The 19,494-nt window shown below is 35.6% G+C and overlaps 2 protein-coding genes and 1 non-coding gene across 3 annotated transcripts in view; all 3 read left to right on the forward strand.

The window, feature by feature from the left end:
* LOC106104376 (vam6/Vps39-like protein) overlaps positions 1-3,701 on the forward strand; it is an 11,129-nt gene extending 7,428 nt beyond the window's left edge. The window contains exons 10-13 of the mRNA XM_013284413.1: positions 816-1,274; positions 1,811-2,097; positions 2,953-3,087; positions 3,484-3,701. Coding sequence (XP_013139867.1) covers positions 816-1,274; positions 1,811-2,097; positions 2,953-3,087; positions 3,484-3,642 — 1,040 coding nt within the window. The 3' untranslated portion in view covers positions 3,643-3,701. The remainder of the gene's footprint in view (positions 1-815; positions 1,275-1,810; positions 2,098-2,952; positions 3,088-3,483) is intronic.
* Positions 3,702-5,286: 1,585 nt separating this feature from the next.
* On the forward strand, positions 5,287-5,359 carry Trnar-ccu. Its single transcript has one exon. It is a non-coding gene; the product is annotated as a tRNA-Arg (tRNA).
* Positions 5,360-5,892: 533 nt separating this feature from the next.
* LOC106104366 (homeobox protein Nkx-2.2) lies at positions 5,893-18,835 on the forward strand. Its single transcript, XM_013284400.1, has 3 exons — positions 5,893-6,185; positions 13,570-13,790; positions 17,569-18,835. Exons 1-3 carry the CDS (start codon positions 6,031-6,033, stop codon positions 18,153-18,155), a joined length of 963 nt encoding a protein of 320 aa, XP_013139854.1. The 5' UTR covers positions 5,893-6,030; the 3' UTR covers positions 18,156-18,835.
* Positions 18,836-19,494: the final 659 nt, after the last annotated feature.

Here is a 19,494-nt window from a genome sequence, read left to right on the forward strand (position 1 = left end):
GGGACAGAAATTTTGTATTTTATCTGACGTGACGTCATATTTACACTATCAGGGCCTCTATCTACCACCGGTGGGACAGGCCCTTAGGGTCCTTCAAGAAGCGAGCCTACGTTTTCCTAAAAGGCCGGCAACGCATCTGTAGTTCCTCTGATGTTTGATGTCCAAGGGCGTCGTTCACCACCTATATGTTCCGCCGCTCGTTTGCCCCCCTTCTCTAATAAAAAAAAACATTTAAACAATCGTTTTATCATAATTTATTTTGTATAATATGGCGCCCGCGACTGCCTGCGTGATATTAAAAAATTAGTAAAAACACAGCCTATGCTACTCCGTGATAACACCTTGTTAATAGTGCAAGAATTATTGAAATCGGTCCAGTCTTTGAGTTGTTTAATATATACAAATCTTTCCTTTTTATAATATTAGTATAAACTAGTTATAGCCCGCGAAAATTTCGAAATAAAAGAAAAAACGAAATTGAGATCCGTTGAAGAGATAATTAAAAGAAACCTTAGTAAAAAAACTGTGAAATATTCCTTTAAATGTTAACTTTATATGCCATGGTATGGTTAGCATGGTATGGGCATGTTATAAGGAGGGATGAATCGCATGTTGCAGGGAGAACGTTATTTATGAGTGTGGAAGGGTACATCGGTAGAGGTAGACCTAGAAAGAGATGGATGGATGGATGGATCAAAAAGGGAGTGATGACTGAGATGGCATATGATAGAGTTATGTGGAGGACAAAAACCTGTTGCGCCGACCCTACGGGAGTAGGATAAGGAGATGATGATGATGTTAACTTTATATTCCAGGTTCTGAGCATATAAATTTAATATTCAAATTCTCCGATTGGATACTACGAGAGCATCCCGAAGAAGGCTTGAAGATATTTACAGAGGATATTGTCGAAGTTGAGAATCTATCTCGACCGAAAGTTCTAGATTTTCTATTACGTGAACACAAATCTTTAGTCATACCGTATCTAGAACATGTTATTCACACATGGAACGAAACTAATTCTTTATTCCATGATGCGTTAATTAGTATGTACAGAGAGAAAATGTTGGAACATAAAAGTGAAGGTACAACGGATGAAGAAGTAAAACATACTAAGGCTAAATTATTGGCGTTTCTAGAAAAATCTTCTCATTATACGCCTGAAAGAGTTATACTGCCTTTTCCTAATGATTGCCTGTTTGAAGAAAGAGCAGTTATACTGGGCAAGTTGGGAAGACACGAACAAGCCCTCGCTATTTATGTACATATCTTAGGTAAGTTAGTTTGAATACAATAAATACATGTTTTCGTACAGGTATTGATTTAAAAGTATCTAAATATACTTAATTTAAACATTTCGTTCTTATACCTTTGAATGTGGCTATGTGAATTGAATCAAACGCCAAAATTAAGTAAAGAAAATTCAAATTTTAAACATTTTGCGTTAAAGTGAAAAGGCAATGTACAAAAGTACAATCACGGAAATCGGCGGTGTTCCACTTATAGAAAAATTGTCTTGTTTCTTGCAATGTCGAACTCTACCATAACTTTTATAAAACCAATAAGGTACCAGCTAGTAGATAGCTAGTTGCGTAAACGACGGGATAATGATACTCGTAAAAACAATCGATTTAAACTTTTACATTTATAATATTAGTATTATAAATGTGAATTTATAAGATTTAATAAGTACATAAATAATAACTAAACACAAATAACTGCCAAAGCAGTTTATTGGCGAAAGATGTATAAATAAACTTTTTATTGTAATAATACTTTTTGTTACAACAAAATGCAAACATTCGTCCAGGCGACGTAGACAGAGCGGTCCGGTACTGCGAGCAGGTGAGTGCGGGCAGTGGGCAGGGGCAGGGGCAGGGGCAAGGGCAGGTGCAGGGGCAGGGGCAGGGGCAGGGGCAGGGGCGGGACGTGTACGTGGTGCTGATGCGCACGCTGCTGCAGCCGGCGCACGCCGCGCTGGCCGCGCTGGCTGGCCCGCTGGCCGCCGCGCCGCGCCACGCCCGCGCCGCCGAACCCGACCTCGAGACAGCGCTGCAGATACTCGACAAGCACGCTGATCAAATATCACCAGTCAAGGTAACTCAGCTAATCATTGCTCTAACATATTTTAGACACAATATAATACAACACATTTTGTTTACTTCTTGGCTTTCACACGCAAAAAATCAGATTTTACACATTTTCATCATAATTTAACACTTAAATGCATGATTTTTTTCTTTTTAAGATCCTTAATTGTAACGGGTAGTAAATTGAACATAGATGAAAGGGAAGATATTTTTAAAAAAATAATCTATTGGGTGTGGAAGAGAAGACTGATGTATATATGCATCATTATGCATTTAAAGGTTGAAACGAAATATAAGGGTGGTCATCATGGGCGTTTCCACTCGATGATCGACCGACCGCCTGTATTAATGAAAATAGAGAAGTTACCGCTGCCCATACATATATGAAATTGCAGAACCTTTTAATCGACGGAGGAGGGGACTCGCAGAAAAGAGATTTTTTACTCTATACGCCTCCCTCCATTAAGTCCGCTTCCTTAAAACAAAGGGATGGGGGCTAAAATTCAGCTACTACCATTTCACTTTTGTCATCGGTGTGGTATTGTTATGAGCAAGCGGAGTCACTTAGAATAATTTAAACGACGGATAGATCAATTTGGGAGAAAAACCAAGAAAAAAGTAAAACTACGGGCGATGATGAAAATCTTTATTAAAAATACTAGCTTTTGCCCGCGACTGCGTCCGCGTGAAGTTAAAAAAAAACAAAAGTTAGTAGCCTATATGTTCCAGACTATCATCTACATCTGTACCAAATATCTTTGAAATCCGTTGAGGAGTTTAGGCTAACAACATCCATCCATCTAAACATTCGCATTTATAATATTAGTATGATTAAACGTAAGTTTTAAATACATTGTTGCAGGCGCTGTCGGTGCTGCCGAGCTCGGTGCCGCTGGTGCGCCTCAAGCAGTTCCTGCAGAGCGCGCTGCAGAAGCACATCACGGACAAGAGAAACATGCAGATACTGAAAGGACTCCTCTACGCTGAACATCTACAGGTATATGACTATTTATTATATCTTACAGTACACAACTTCCAGTTTTAACTGAATAGGAGCAACTTTCTGATATTTCAAATTATGCCAAACGCACATCTTTAACTGTACATTTCGACTGTAAAACTAAAAAGTGTGTAGCGGGCTTTATAATTATAGATATTGTTTTTATACATCTCTGTAAAAAAGTACGAAGATTATGCAATAAAAGTCACAAAATTAATATAACACACACTTTTTTAAATTGTCTGCGAATAAAAATATGAAAAATGATATTTCCGTTTCCATGAATAAGCTATGTTTTAGATTTTTGCTATTAATCGCATTTTTGGCATCCGTCTATACGAAAAACCGAGCACATAAATCATGCATTTTTAATTATTTTTCTAATTATTTCAGGTGAAAGAAGTGAAACATTACCACGAGTCTAAGAGCGTAGTGATGCACGAGTACAACGTGTGTCCTGTCTGCAAGAAGAGGTTTGGTCACCAGAGCGCCTTCGTCAGGTATCCCGACGGAGACATCGTGCACTTCTCCTGCAAGAGGGACAAGCAGTGAGCTATGTCACCGAAAAATACTGAATTACGACCATTTGGAAAATGTCTAGATAAATAAAACATAAAAAAATCGAATGAATTTATTCACAAACTGACAACACGAATGAACAGAACTTTAAAAATATAGAAATATGAGATTGTCAGTTACTTTATCCACGTGTAATTAAAAAAACTTAATTAGTAGCTTAAAAGTGGAGTTCTGAAACTTGCCGCTTACAATCTGTGCGACGTCGAAGTTTATATAAAATTTTAGTTTAAGCGAGGGCTTATCAATTGTGATGCTTTTACTATATAAATGTTTTATTATTTGGCCGTATGTGTTTCTCTGTACCGAATTTCATCAACATCTATCCACCCATCCAATTTCGTATTTATAATATTAGTATGATAAGACAATAGTTTGTGAATAAATTCATTTCGGAAATTATGCGGTCTCTATATTTATTTAGGCAAATTATAAACAAACAGAATTCAATATTAGTCAGTAACATCTAAATGTATACTTAGCGGTAGCTAGTCTATTGTAAGAAATGTATGCTCTTTGTTTATTATATTGTATTATTAATTTTATTTAATATATTTATTGGATTAAAATAAATTATTTTAGAAAATGTTGTTTCATTTTACTACATTTTAGAATTCGATCGATCATTTTTAGTACAACATCTAATTTGGTAGAAGATCTATAGATAAAATTTCATTTTTTATATAAAAAACTAGAAAAACAGAAAACGTAAAAAACCCCAAATGAAACGTTGTCATTTTCATCTTTTTAAAAATAACTCAAAACTACTGCGTTCGTAATCAGGCCGAGGTTCTCTATAAATATATACCCGTGAGTTAATTTAATAGTATTATTTTATATATTAATATTGACTATCGGTTTGTAATACTTTAATTAACACCTATCCTTATCTTCGGTGTCAAAACTGCCAAAGATAATTAACTGATTTTATAATGACAGGCGTCAGAGTTTATCACAAAACACAAAACTACTTTTGTGATTCTGATATTTCGTAAACCTACATATAAAAAGCTCCTATTTAGGGCCCAAAAAAAAGGAAACTGGAATAAAAGGGGAAGTTCATTCTTTCTTACCAATGTAGCCATTACGCCTTTTTACTAATTCACATATGTAAAATAGTAAAACGTATTTTAAAACTCTGAAAATATGGTTGGTTAATACGCGGCCAGTATAGTTTGACCGTAGCATAGATTTTGTTATGGCACTGGCTCTAGTTTACATGATGCCAGTAGCATGCAAACCCTGGTTTTGAGAGCTACTGGCCTACTTTACTGATGTAATGTAAACCAAGCCTTTAAGCGCCGATATCTGTTGCGTATGAGTTTTCTCCGTTACAGCGTGATAAGAAATCCATTAGACAATGTAAAAATTTAAGCATTCGTCTCGAATGATGGAATTTGTTAATCTGAATGACCTCTGATAAAAATAAAAGACATTATTCGAAATTTAAATGCTTTTATTTCCTTCATTAGTACGTATAACTTATTATTTATTACTTTGTTATTATAATTTTGTTATACATTTCATTTACATGTGCGTATCGTAGTCGTGGTTGGGTTGTGACGCGCGGTGACGCAACCGCATCACAACGTATGCCCGCAGCGACGACGCTCTGCCGCCGCCTCTGTGGCCCAATGGATAAGGCATCGGCCTCCTAAGCCGAGGATTGTGGGTTCGAGTCCCACCAGAGGTAATCGACGTACCCACTTTTTATTATGTTTCAAATTTACACTAAATAAATTCTCAAAGTATTAAGAAGTTATACGATTACATTTATTACTCAAAGTATGTTTTTTTACTATTAAAGAGAATTTGAAAAATAATTAAAAGAAAAAAAAATAACGCAGCTCTCCGTGATATCTCCTTTTTGTTACTTATGTTATAATAACCTAAAATTCGAAATACAATAATAACCGAAATTCTCTGAAAATTAAAAAAAAATGTAATTTATACCTACAGTTCACACTTTTCCGTCAGTTTTAACGTATTACAGTTTATCAGTACTTCCTAGATCTGAACTTGGCTTCTTAGAGAATATGACGCATGCTGGCTAAATGGCACTTTGACCACCCATTTCATAGCAATTCGCTGCACAATATTTGAATTGAAGCGGATCGCCGCGTTTATAAAAGTCCCCGTATCACAGGGGAAAGCTGTTAGATATGATAAGGATACGATTTTATTGATAATGGCCGGTGAGCCATCGATCAGTCGATACTATTGCGGTCTCCGGGCGACTGCTCGCAACGAAAACTAAACGCCTTATCGGTGGTGATTCTACACAAAACAGTTATCAAATGGCAATCAGTAATCGATCATAATTGACTGTATTAGTGTGTGATTTATTTAGCGGTCGTTTAGTGTATGATGAAAATGATGGGAGAGAATGACATGGGTTATGGGGACTATTACAACTATGACAACAGTTGGCCGGTGGCGCCGCCGGACTACGGCGCCGGTTTAGATCCTAGCTGTCAGTACAGGCAGCCTGAAGAAGACTATAGATACGGCACTTATGCGTAAGTATACAAAATAAATTACATTTGAGAATTTTATGTCTATTCAAAATGAATTCAAACCAAGATGTAATTTGTTACCTGTTTACAAGACAGATTTTATTAATTGGTGTTTTTATAGATTTCATAATTATCAGTACTTTAATATGTCTTAAGAGCTATGTGACATTTTGCATTGGTTAACTAAGGAATGTATGCATATTATGAGTTGATATAATATCCTATGGCTTAGGTATGTAAGTCATGCGCAGTTATTGTTGTCGGGAGCACGGCGTTTATAGAAGTAAAAAAAAAATTAAAATATATCTATTACTTAAAACAAAATGTCTTATTGCTGTTACCTATACTTGAATTATGTACATCTATCCATTAACATAAAGTGCTACTTCGACAAGAACATTGCACCTATTCTGTTAATTTAAAATAAATTGTCCTGAATTTGCTTACTCTGCGATTCCTGACTATACTACTTGTAACACAATACACATAATCATTTATTTGATTCAGTTGTTATTGCACAATAATTAAAGTTGCATTGCGTAAGTAGAAAACCATCTACTTACTACGCTATTACAAATAGAACCCACTGCATATTCTGATTGACGATGTTGGTTTCTGCAAATTAAAAATTCCGTATAAGGTATTCCAAAAACCGTCTTAAAATCCAAACCATTAAACAAATGGATTGCCTAATAAAAAGTTTGTATTTTCCATGACGTGCTGCGACCGCCGGCGTCTTCAGTTAAAAACGTAAAACCGTCTAGCCACCGACTCGGTCTGAGTGCATTCGAATTGCATGTAGCTCTTTTACGAGCCAGCCATTTATTTTTACTGCAATCTTCTTATTGGTGCACAAAAGATTCAAGTCGAAAACGTAGCCATCGTTAAATAGACCAATAAATAAAATGGTTTATTATATTAACCAAATACAGTCACCTTACTTTAATGTGTTTTACAACTAGCAAATTATAACAATACCATGCAGTAGACATGATAATTTGGCTTAAAGAACCTAGGTATATTGTATAGTAGGTAAATAATTAACCAACCGTTTTTCTATCTTTCTCTGAAACATGCTCATTTATGTATTCCTCAATCAACTATCTTACATTTACTAAGAAAAACAATATTTTAGGTCTTTTTACATGACGCTAGATTTCAGTTAATTATCAATCAGCATTTTCAACATTAAGGTGGTTAAGATAAAAATTTAAATATAGGAAGATTGACTTGCACTTGCACCATACAAGTTGAGTCGGTCTGGTGGTTACGCTCGCGTGTCCCACACCAATAGACCAGCCGCCAGTCGCCGAGTGCCATCGAGCTCGTAATCCGTCAGCTGCACCTTCCCAAGCCTTCCCGTGCCTTCGAGCCCTTAATTGGTTTGGAAACCCTCTTCGCGAATTCGCGTGCCACCGACCATTTACGGTGAATGCGCCTAACCAGATTGCCGTAACGAAATACACAGTCAAAACCCATCGACTTTTACTCTCTACGGCCGATGAAAATGTACGAACTTTTCTCAATCTAGAAACTTTGTGTACGTAAAGTTTATTTTAGTACAGCGTTGACTGACAGAGGATTTTCTGTAACGGTTAATGAGTATTTAAGGAGTTTGTAATGTATAAAGTCGGTGACTTTCAGTTAACTCTGATATTATAGCTTAATTTAAAGACAGTAGCTTTCATTACAGTGCGCATTATGCAAAAAGTTGTCTACCGTGTACGTTTAAGCGAAAGGAAGCTATAGCGATGGGTACATTTGGCCATGGGGTATTTTTTTCTCGCGGGCACCGGCGCTTGGTACGAACCGCACGGACTACAGTATTGTGTATTCAAGTTTTATGTAAATTACTTTTCTATCGTGCCTAAAATCATCCCTCTATTATTTTATCATTAGCTATTGCTAATACGAAACGACTGTTTTATAGTTGCCGCCTAATGATAGGCTTTATAAATTGTTTCGATTCATCTACTTATTACATTACCATATTAAGTGAGTTTATTTGCTTAACATTTAAAGGTAAATTTTCGATGTTGTTTTAGTTTTCGTAAAAAGATTTATATTGTAAGTAAAATAAGACATTCGCTTATTTCACCTAAAAACGCATTAAAGTCCAACTAGTAACACTTTTTAAGTATGTACATGTTTTTTTTGAGCTTTCGCCCGCGACTCCGTCCGCGTGGAAAAAAGAAACAAAAGTGGTGTGTTCTTCCAGATTATTCTCTGCGTCTATGTCAAATTTCATAGAGGTCTGTTGAGCCGTTTAGATTACAAACTCTAACAATCATCCATCCATCCATCTAAACTTTCGCATTTAAGATTAATTGTTTTTAAGTCAATGTTCCTTCCGATATTCCGAATTCATTAAACGTTAGCGCACTGGTTAGAAGAATGATAACCAAACCGTATCATAAATCGTATTTGCATACTATCGTCGCTGTTTCAATAACGTCTATACGTAACTCCGTAAATGTGCGTCAATATGTTTAGTAGACAGATATTGATGATCGCTAACGAACGTTTCCCGATGAAGGCAATAAATCTATGGTAGTAGGGCTGCGCTGAGCTGGGAGGTCGCGTATTGAGTGATACAGTGAGCCGGCAGAGGGCGCGCGCACCTGCCCCCGACCCTCACAAATCTGGCCCTCGCACTCGCACCTTACCGATATAGTATAACCTAAAAATACAGACACTACAATACTCTGTTAGTAATTTTGACGGATGCTTTTTGTGATGTATTTTCCTATTTTAAAACTATTGGAAATAATAGACATATTTCCAATAGTCTGAAGGATTGTTTACCATGAATTGAATAAAATTGAGTTTTATCTGATTTTCGCGGGACAATAAAAAATTGACAAAAAGACAAACATTTGTAAATAAGAAGCCAACAAAAATTTAATTAGATAGCGAAATAAAACATATCTGGATACCGGGCAAAAAACATTTCTGTTAGAAAAAGTATTCTTAAAGTCGGGTCTGTAATTTAGTAAGAAATGTCCAAATCTTTTTCTAGTATAAATTATTATATGAGAATATTCGAGATGTTTTATCGTAAACTTTTGGGTATACTGCAAATTAAACGGGCGAGCGGAGCGATGGTTTCAAACAGATATTTTAAAAACTCATTCTCAATAAGTCAATTAAACGATTCACGTAGCCCGCTGCACGCCACTTAGGGGATGGTTCCCTGTGTAATTGCCCTTTGTTATTGTTGCCCTTTGATGCGGCCACAGCGCTTTACAAGCCGTTTTCTTTTCCCTTTAATGTAGTGCTATATTTTTATACTTTAAAAGTGCGATATAAATCATTGAACCAAAATTAATAATCAAAAATCACATTCTTTGTGGAATTAAATAGCGTATTTGTAATTGGTTTAGATTATTTTATTTTTTAAACCAAAATAACATAATGAAATCGTACATGATAAATTATATAAAACTTGAAACCAATTTAAAATTGCAAAGTTATTTTTAAAGCAAGGCTCTTTTGTATCTTAAGTTTTCTGTAAAAGTGACCATCTGTTAAGTGTTTTATTGTTTGTATGAAGAGGTTGCTATTGTTTTAGGTTAGTAACTCGCTAACTCGCCAGATGGCGCTCGCGTATTGTAGTCCTAAGCCAGTTGCACACCTGCAACTTGTTAAACTAATCCGATTACTTAATGATTTAACTTAGTTCTTTAATAATTAACTTTTAGCTGTGCTTAGCTTGAACGTTGAGTTATTGTATAAAATTGATTTTTTAGTAAGAAATTAATTACAATTAATCCACCTCTGTATTTAAAATACCTTCTTTTCATATTCAATTGGAGTATAAAACAAAAAATAATATTAAAGTTGTAAATATAAGATACGCTACTTTTAATCAGACAATTGTGTCTAATAAAAGTTTTCTATATTAAATATTTTAATTGTCTTTCATAACTTGTGGTGAATCTTATCATAATGATTTTTGAAAAAAAAAACCCTAGTAAGTATTTGTTGCTTGTGATTATTGGGTTTTAGTCTTGAAGATTTCTATAAAATTTTGTTGTTGTGACTTCGTTAAGTAGAAACAAATGTTGTTGGTCTTCTTACAAAAGAGACAATGCGGCGCACACGTGCAAGTCATAAACTTATGGAAGTTTGTACCTGTTCGGGGAACTACCCTCATTACCATTGTCCGGTGTCGACGGTGCTCTAAGTACTTCCATATGTGCCAAAACTTCTTGTTGACTAAGCCGCTTCGACTTGTTTAAATACCTGTCCCTTGTACCTAGTCATTAGGTATACCTAACTGCGACGGACAATCACTTCAAGAATTATTTTATATTTTATGGTAAACATTTACATTTCATTATTGTTATTAAAAAGGTAAATATAACAACAAATCGTTACTCTTCATATTTAACTTCTTAAAAAAATCTTTTATAGTCTCGTTTTATAAAAGTGTTTCTTTTTTTCAATTGGATTAGGTATCTGTGTTGATTAAAATGCTAATGCAAACTAATAACGAGGGACTTTCCTTGCTATGAATACATATATTGACAGTTTGAGTTGATACAAACGTAGACACGACAAATACGAGCTTACATGGACTTATTAAAAACACTCTAAATGAAAATCGTTATCCGGGCATTTGGCGCGGCGTCCATAACGGACCGGGCTTCAACAATGGGCTTAACGCGCGTACTCATTACAAAAAGCGGCATAACAAACGCGCTGCGTCGAAAGCTCCTCTATTCAGAGTGTATACTCCAGTTTTTTTGTGTCGGGAGCGATCGCGGATTGGGCGCGCCGGGGTCCGCCCAGACGACGCGGGTCCCGGATTGGCGGAGGTCGGTGGAGCACCCTCGTGCCTGAGTGGGCTGTCGAGGCGAGGGCGGGCGGGGTGTTGTTCACCCCGAGGGCCACTCGAGGGTTGTTTAGTGCGGAGGCGACGTCGCGAGACGTAGCACGTGTCCCCGCGAGTGTTATCAACCGTCAAGATAATTCCGAAGGCGAGTTCTCCCGTGCGGGAGATGAGGAGTGCGGAGGGTGATGGCGAGAGCCGGGCACCGCCGCTGCTGGCACCGGCGGGCTTGCTGTGGAGCCCGCTGCTGCTGCCGCCGTGGGGCCCGGCCTTTCTGCCGGCGCTCTACCCGGCGGCCTTCAGATCCGCTTTTCCCGGGTGAGATAAGTTAAAAGTGAACAAGTGATTACTCTTAGCATTAATGTGTTTTGCGTAGGTCGGTGATTGTTATCATACGTTGTGTTAAATATTAGAACCTGTTTGAATCAATTTTCTGAATGGATCCTAATTTTCTGAAAAAAAAAATCGGTCCTATTTTGGTTAGCGATTAAGTAACAAGGGTCAAAAGCATTTCATTATCACACGCATTCTTTGATTTTGTATTTGATCTTAATTTAACTTTAACCATAAAATGTTTTAAGTAAATAGCCCCGCTAAATATTCTGATTTGTTTTGTCGAAATGATATTAAGAGGTGAATATAATAATAGGAACAATTATCATGTCCATATCGCAATTCTTAGATTTTTTTCAAAGTTTAAAATTTAGATTTAAGAAGTCTATTCATTTTAATCGCTTCATACGTTTAAAAACCGCACCAAAAAGTTAATATTAGTATGGTCAATAATAGTGTTAGAGTAGAGTAATTGTGGTCAGGTGTATCAAATAAAGCATTAAGAAAATGCATTTTCCTAAGCACTCGAGTGCGATGTTTGGGTTTTTATAAACACAACACTCAACGAACATTGAGTGTGTTTATGTTACCTCACGATAAAGGCGCCTGCACACGTGCACAATTTTCGATGGCACTTTACATAAAAGTGCCAATAAAAAATCTTCACCGATAACGGAAATGTTATCAAAATTGATGATTACATCTTTTATTCTAAAAGTATGGAAGTTATCGAAAATATTTTTTAGCTATGGAACGCTATTTTTTATACGCTACATTTAGACGGTGACCATAATAAATAAGTTTTTGAAATTAAACCCAATTTCAAATAATGAAGACTATCTCATACTTATTAGTTATATGCAATGATCAAAGCTGAAATACATTTAAGTTGCTAATAGACTTCTAAAACTTAATTACGCATGAAGAAAACATTCATTTAGAAATATTCGCTTCTTATGTTAAAAAGTTCCCAAAACGCTTTCGTGTAAAGCAACGGTAGTAAAGGAATATAAACAATCACGTTGTCTGTTGATATTGGAGAGTTATTTATGAAATATTGTTTGTTTTCGTATCAGAGTGGTCGACTGCGTTCGGGAACACTTACAGAAAAAGTTTTTATATCTGTTGTTAGCGTAATTACACAGAAATGACAATTATATAGCACAAATAATCGCGTTTAACTTCTATTTCTTTTTCGATCTTTAGATTTACTCTCAAACTGTTTAGATTATAAATATTGCCCGGTTTACACTTGACCATTACAGTCGGACTCACTGGTGCTTGCTACCGTTCACACTGTGCCAGTTAATACAATACAGTTACAGAGTACTACTAACTGTACTGGCCAATCGTGAATCGCGCATTAAGATGTTACTGATCGATCGCTGCTATCTTGAAATATAAAGAAACTTATCATGGGACAGTTCTCTTGCTCAGTTAGTGAGAGCATGTTAATCGTCCTGTTTACAACCTGCCGGCTTTGCATCGCCGCCTTTCATGATGTCACGTACTAGTACGGGACGTTTCACGCTAAGGTGTTATAACATATTTTAATAGACAGATCGACTTAAGAGCAACCTTTGTGACATCAACCGCCCCATTATTGCAGTCACGTATTTTCGAGAGTTCTTGAATCGAACGGATGATGGAATTTTATGTTTTCTTTTAATTATATAGCCCCTTGAGATGGATTTGTAAATGTTAACTTGTTAGTGTTACCTTCTTGTGGTAACAATGCGGTGCACGTAAACCCTTTGTTATCTATAATGTAAAGGATGAAATGTTTCAAAATTTGATAGTACATACTTGGAATACAGTAAAGGCGACTAAATTATTGAGTGTTAGTCCCGAGTAAGTTTAATATTTCTTATTAAAGTTTATACTATTCTGATAATTGACATAAATATACATGTATTTACTCCTACATATTAGTAATTCTCGAAGATTTTTTGACATTGAATTGTAACGGTGCGTTGAAATCTTTTATTTATATGTAAAGTTTACAATAATAGTAAATGAAAACTTGTTCGAATACTTACACCTTATACCGGTAATAAAAAAAATACTTTGTTGGTTTTAAGTTTGGAACAACATTAAGTGAAAGTTCTAAGCGAGAGAATTTTTATACAACTAGAGAATGCGTTTGCACGTTCTAAGTTTGATTTGAATTCATATTAGCAGATAAAAAATTATACTTAATAAAAATTATCGTTGTTACAGACTCTTAGATAGTATGAAGATGCCAGGCCAGCGACCGGGGTTCCAGATCTCCGATATCCTGGGCCTGAACGAAGCAAAGGGGTTGGAGACTGCGCCAGCACCGACTGGGCTCGGCTGCGGGCTGGAACTCCCGCCCTACGCACCGCCCCAACATCATTACTCTCACGATCTGCTCAGACATCATCAACCATGGCTTTCTTTAGACCAACATGAACCTATCGGTAAGTACTTTACTATAGAATTTAAATCGATTGGGGAATAGTGTTCAATATCGATTTTACTTCTTTACCTTACTTCCTTATATTATAAATGCGTAAGTTTAGATTGGTGGATAGATGTTTATTACAGTTTTCCGTCTACACGGCGGAACGGATCTTGCTTAAATTTGACATAGAGGTAGATAAAAGTTTAGAAGAACACAGAGGCTCGATTTTTTTTTCTTATTCCACACTAAGGCACGTAATACTAACTTACATTTTATTTTACAAAAGTTTTATCGGGTTCTGCTGGGATATGTTATTATATATGATATTTACAATTCTCAGTTTCATCTTTATTACGTTTTTTTATCGAATAGAAAAACTATTTCTAATAACAGCTATCTGAATGACATTGAAAGACTCAGTGGTTAAAACTATCATGACAAATTATTATAAATTAACAACTGCTAGCTAGTAAATGGAAGGCGGGGCCGTATTCTTTCGAAGGCTTATCTTAAATTAGGTCTGTGATGGTGATAATGATGACAAACTAGTAATAACTACTACTAATAACCCTATAGTCTCTTTTGGTTTTCTTAACGCTTGGCTTTACATAAAGTTGTCAAATGTGTTATATTGCTACACTGTTTATCTTGGGTGGAGATATTCGGCACAGGTTTATCTAAACCGAGTGTTGATACGTTATCATGCCGTAAGACAAGTCTGGTTAAACTCGTTCGTATGAAATGTCAATTTTATCCGATAACGCATGTTGCCTACTGATCATGTTATCTCGGTTAACATTTATATCGTTAATGTTACTACATCTCGAAGAAAACAACGTTTTTATTGAATGTAAACAATTTAATTTTCAATATTAACTATTAAAATTAAAAATTAATAAACAACATATCGATTGTCTAGCTTCTCCTGTTCCACTGGGTTGCCTGTAAGATATTCATGGCAATAATGCCTTTGCACATATTTTGTTTAAGTATAGTTTAAACATTTGTATTATAAGTATTTAATTGTTGTGCATAAAGTTTTTAATAAATAAATATCGAGAAATAGTGTAAATTTAAATGTCAATGCAAATTTAAAAAACATATAGGTTATTATTGAACTTTGAAAAGTATTCATGAAAATATTCTATTTGCTTATTTTAGTTAATATAACATTTCTTGGCTCTCTCTCTAGTTAATTATATTTTGTTGTAAGTTAACTTTGTCGTAGGCATTCTTGTAAAATATGCTATTATCTACTTCTCTCATAACTGATCGTTGTTTTGATGTTAATGTTTCGGAAATACGTACTCAGTCACAAAGTTTCGCGGTGACCCACTCGAAACTAATAGCGTTTCGGTAGTCGTGTTCGAGAGGCCGAGATTATTTTTTGAAATGCTCCTCCAGTCGAGTGCCTTCACCCGCTAATCTGTTGTTGTCATTAATTATTTTTATCGCTTTTATCGAACATTTGGGCACTCATTGCGGACGTACTTTCGATTGCTTGTTAACACTTCTTCGCGATAACGATTTAAAAAAATCTGTGAATAAAGTCAAATTATCTTTTACTATTCCTATTTATTATCACATAAAGATTATAAACTCCGTATTTCGCTTTTGTTATATGTTTTAAAAATGCAGATAAATCAGTTATTAAAAGTCTAGAAAATAGGGTTTACTAAACGCATGATTTCCGGTCTAAAACGCTAAAATTAACTCTAATTTAATGTTCCGTATTCTCACGAGATACCCTAATTAAAGCACGACAATTGACTATAAATTGTCTTTAAATGTTGAACTATGTCCGGGGTAGTCAATGGTTCACGCCCTCACTGCTAGGGGGCTACCAGAGCTCCGATTGTTTGTCTGTGGGGTGCGACGCGAAACGAATTTGTCACCAATAGACTGGGCTCATGCCCTCCGTTAGCAAGCAGCTGTCGACTATCAATTACACACTGTTTGCGGCTGTTAGGGATGCAATTCGTTCATTATTCAATGACAGTTATAGATTTTATTGTACCCTATGTACGGCGATGTATCAAATTGCCTGAGATTTATGGTTAAACGACTTATAGATGACCATTCTTAATTTTGCATAAGGAAAAGCATAACATTATTTTCACGAACTTACATTTTCACGAAAAAATCTTAAAAACTAACAATTAATCATACTTTTATTATAAATGCGTAAGTTTAGATGGATGTTTGTTAGAGCTTGTATCCTAAACGGCTGAACGGATTTCCATGAAATTTGGTATAGATGTAGAGGATAGTCTGGAAGAACACAAAGGCTATTTAGTTTTTTTTAAATTCCACGCGGACGAAGTCGCGGGCGAAAGCTAGTATCCATATAATTATGAGATGATGTGAGAATGAAAACACGTCTCTATTTTTAGTTATAGTTTGTCGTCAGTAAGGCCATGGTTCATCTGTCAACTTTTTCCAACGGAATCCTTGCGTTTTATTAAAGTGAAGTCGGAATAGTTTCGCTTTCTGATTGTAATTGTAAGCAATCAGTGGTGAATGATAGTTAACTTGACTAATGACTGATTTCAATTCGCGAACACCCAACAAAACCGCAGAGTTCGCGTGCGTTGTTCCGCTGTCAGTTGTTATAACAACCACATTATTGCACCATTTGAAGCAACAAATTATTTGCAATCTGTGTTATTATAAAGTGCGTGCTAAAAGCAAAATTTTAAAATATCATTTGATACATTATTGGACACTATCGGTTTTGTCACCATGTAGTTAAAAAATAATAAAAGATTATAACCTATGTTACTCACATACAAATTATCTTTCTAATAGTGAAAAAAATTGTGCAATCGGCCTAGTTGTTTTTGAGTTATTTCAATATGTACAAAAATACGAATCTTTAATGTTTATAATATTTGTACGCGAGTAGATTTTTAGACATTTATTAGTAGTCTTTAGTTTCGTAGAGATATAAAACTAATCAAACTTTGTGTTCAGTTGTCGAGGATTTATCATTTTGTCATTTTAAATAACTTTTTTTAACTGAATTTAAAACATCATAAAAACGTTTACTTTCATTTACCGATAAAAAAACACGGTTTACTAACAGTATCTATCTGGATGCGTTTATTGACGTGAACGGTACAATAGAGGAACAAAACGAGCCCCAGCTGCCGGGGGCTGGGAGTGGTGGCCTCTCCCGGCCCCGCGCAACCCCCTGCGACCTGCACCACGCCCAGCCTGCGCACAACCCGCGCCCTACCCCGAACTCAACCCCCTCCATCCATATTATCACAGCCGTGTGAAATCATTGAATTCGCGAGGGGTGAGCTCCGGACAATGCTATATTTGCTGTGATTTTTTCACGTCCCATTATTTGTTCGTTTGTAACCGAATGTAGTTGGAGTTAAATAGAGCACATCCCTACCAGATTAAGTGGAGATTAAGGAACGAGTGTTTTGTATTACAACCGTTTTAGTATGTAGTGTCCAATGATTGCTACAATGGTGTCGATGCACTATGTCATTTATTTGGGCAATTTGTACCTTTTCGATTTTATTACGCTTATAAATAGATAAATTCTTCGGGTTATTTAACCTACTTATTAACGGTACATTTCAGGAATTATCTAGAGACAAATATTTACACACTGTTATAAAAAAAAAACTTGTTTGATTGTTTTTAAACACGCCTTCGTAATACAAACCTAAGAGTTTTAAGAGCTATTAATAGGTTACATTTAATATTATCACATAGTTTTAGTATAAGCATAAGGATATGTTTTTTTTAGTATTCTAAAGATTCAATTTTGTTCATAGGTGGAATTGGTCAACAAGCGAGTCCGGACAGCACATCGCGCGCGTCCGAGCTATCCTATGTGGGAGCCTCAGCCTCGTCGCCGACTATCACCGACCCACGTCACGATCAGGACCAGGACCAGGACCACGACGACATTGACCACGATGATGAGGACCATGACCAGCCGGCAAACACCAGCGACCCTAATCTCGCGCACAAGAAGCGTAAGCGACGCGTACTCTTCTCCAAAGCGCAGACTTATGAGTTAGAAAGACGGTTCCGTCAGCAAAGATACCTCTCTGCTCCAGAGCGGGAACACTTGGCGAGTTTGATTCGTTTAACACCGACGCAGGTAAAGATCTGGTTCCAGAACCATAGATACAAGACGAAACGAGCGGTGCAGGAGAAAGGGGCTCATGATTTAAACGTTGGAAGTTTAAATTCTCCTCGCCGTGTGGCGGTACCAGTTCTTGTGAAGGACGGCCGGCCTTGTATAGGCAAGCCGGATGGTCTTCCTCCATTAGGTATGTCGCTGCCTCCATACCAGCCTATGCATCACCAGCCGCCCGTCGGCCACGGATCCCAGCCAAGCGGCTGTTGGTGGTGATTATAAAATCGATCAGTGATTTCCTAGTCGTTACGGAGTAATATCGCTTCGAATTGGGGATAGCGTTATTACTTTTTAAGTAATCTTTGTACCATTTTATTTCGGAAAAATAGATGAAACATTTAGTACAAGTAATTGTGAATATAAAAACTGATTAATTTAATGTTAATTTAAAACATTATGCCCAGTAATATCCATCTCTTTAGTAACAAAGATTTCATGTACATTGATAACGAAATGATAAAAGCCATTTGATTTGACAATTTTATTACGCAGTTTTTTGTGAGGGACCTCGAATATTACGTAAACTGGAAGTATTAGTATTTATTTATTTAATTTAAAAAGTTTTAAGGTGCATAGAGTTCCTATTTAATAGTATGTCAATGCGTTATTATCCTATAATATTTCAACAGCGTAAAGATGTAGCATGATTATCTTTAATTAGCTCTTTCCTTCGAATTTTTAGTTACCATTATAATTTTAAAATAAGGTTATACAAAGTCGGTACTTTGATATGAATTACTATAAATGTGAATTTTGGTTACAAAACAACTTGTTTCGGCAGCGAAAAACTCTTAGGTACTTATACATTCCATTACATAACTAGATTTGTATATTAATGTAAAAAGCTTATAAAAGTTATTAGTTAATATTGTCTAATATTATGAGAAATTGACCAGATTTTATCAGAATGCAATATTTAGATGTAAGGTTCAGTATTATAGTCGAATATACTTTAGTCAATAATTATTTATGTATATTCCAAAGTGAAATTATATAAATTTAATTACTTCGTAGCTAAATGTGTATATTGTGTAAATATTGGTATAAGTTACCGAAATAAAGAACTTTAATGTGTGAAAATGTAAACTTGGTGCGAATTTTTGAAATCGTCATAATTTAACATCATTGTAGAATGTAGTAATACTTTTTAAGTAAACACATTAAATTTGTATAAACCGATTTTAAAATAAATTATTATGTGATTATTAAAAGACTTATTGATTTTTATTTCACCTTTATAAACAATTGCACAAATGAAAAATTGTGACAAATATATAGAAAACATGAATATTTCGTATTAATTTCACAGTTTTCTATAGTAATAAATAAATTTAACAATCAGGAATATTACCAATGAGAAGTAAAATGTAAAGAAAATGGGAATTTTCAAAATATTTTGCTCTAACTTTTGTCCACGGCTTTGAATGCTTCGAGTAAAAAAAAAATAACAAGAGACCTACGTGTTCTTCAAGACTATGTTCTACGTCTACAATTTAATCAAGATCCATTAAGTTGTTTCGGAGATACATAGTTGTGTCAAACATCCATCTATCCA

This window comes from Papilio polytes, unplaced genomic scaffold (assembly GCF_000836215.1).
Source record: "Papilio polytes unplaced genomic scaffold, Ppol_1.0 DF823688.1, whole genome shotgun sequence".
In the NCBI taxonomy this organism is placed as follows: Eukaryota; Metazoa; Arthropoda; class Insecta; order Lepidoptera; family Papilionidae; genus Papilio; species Papilio polytes.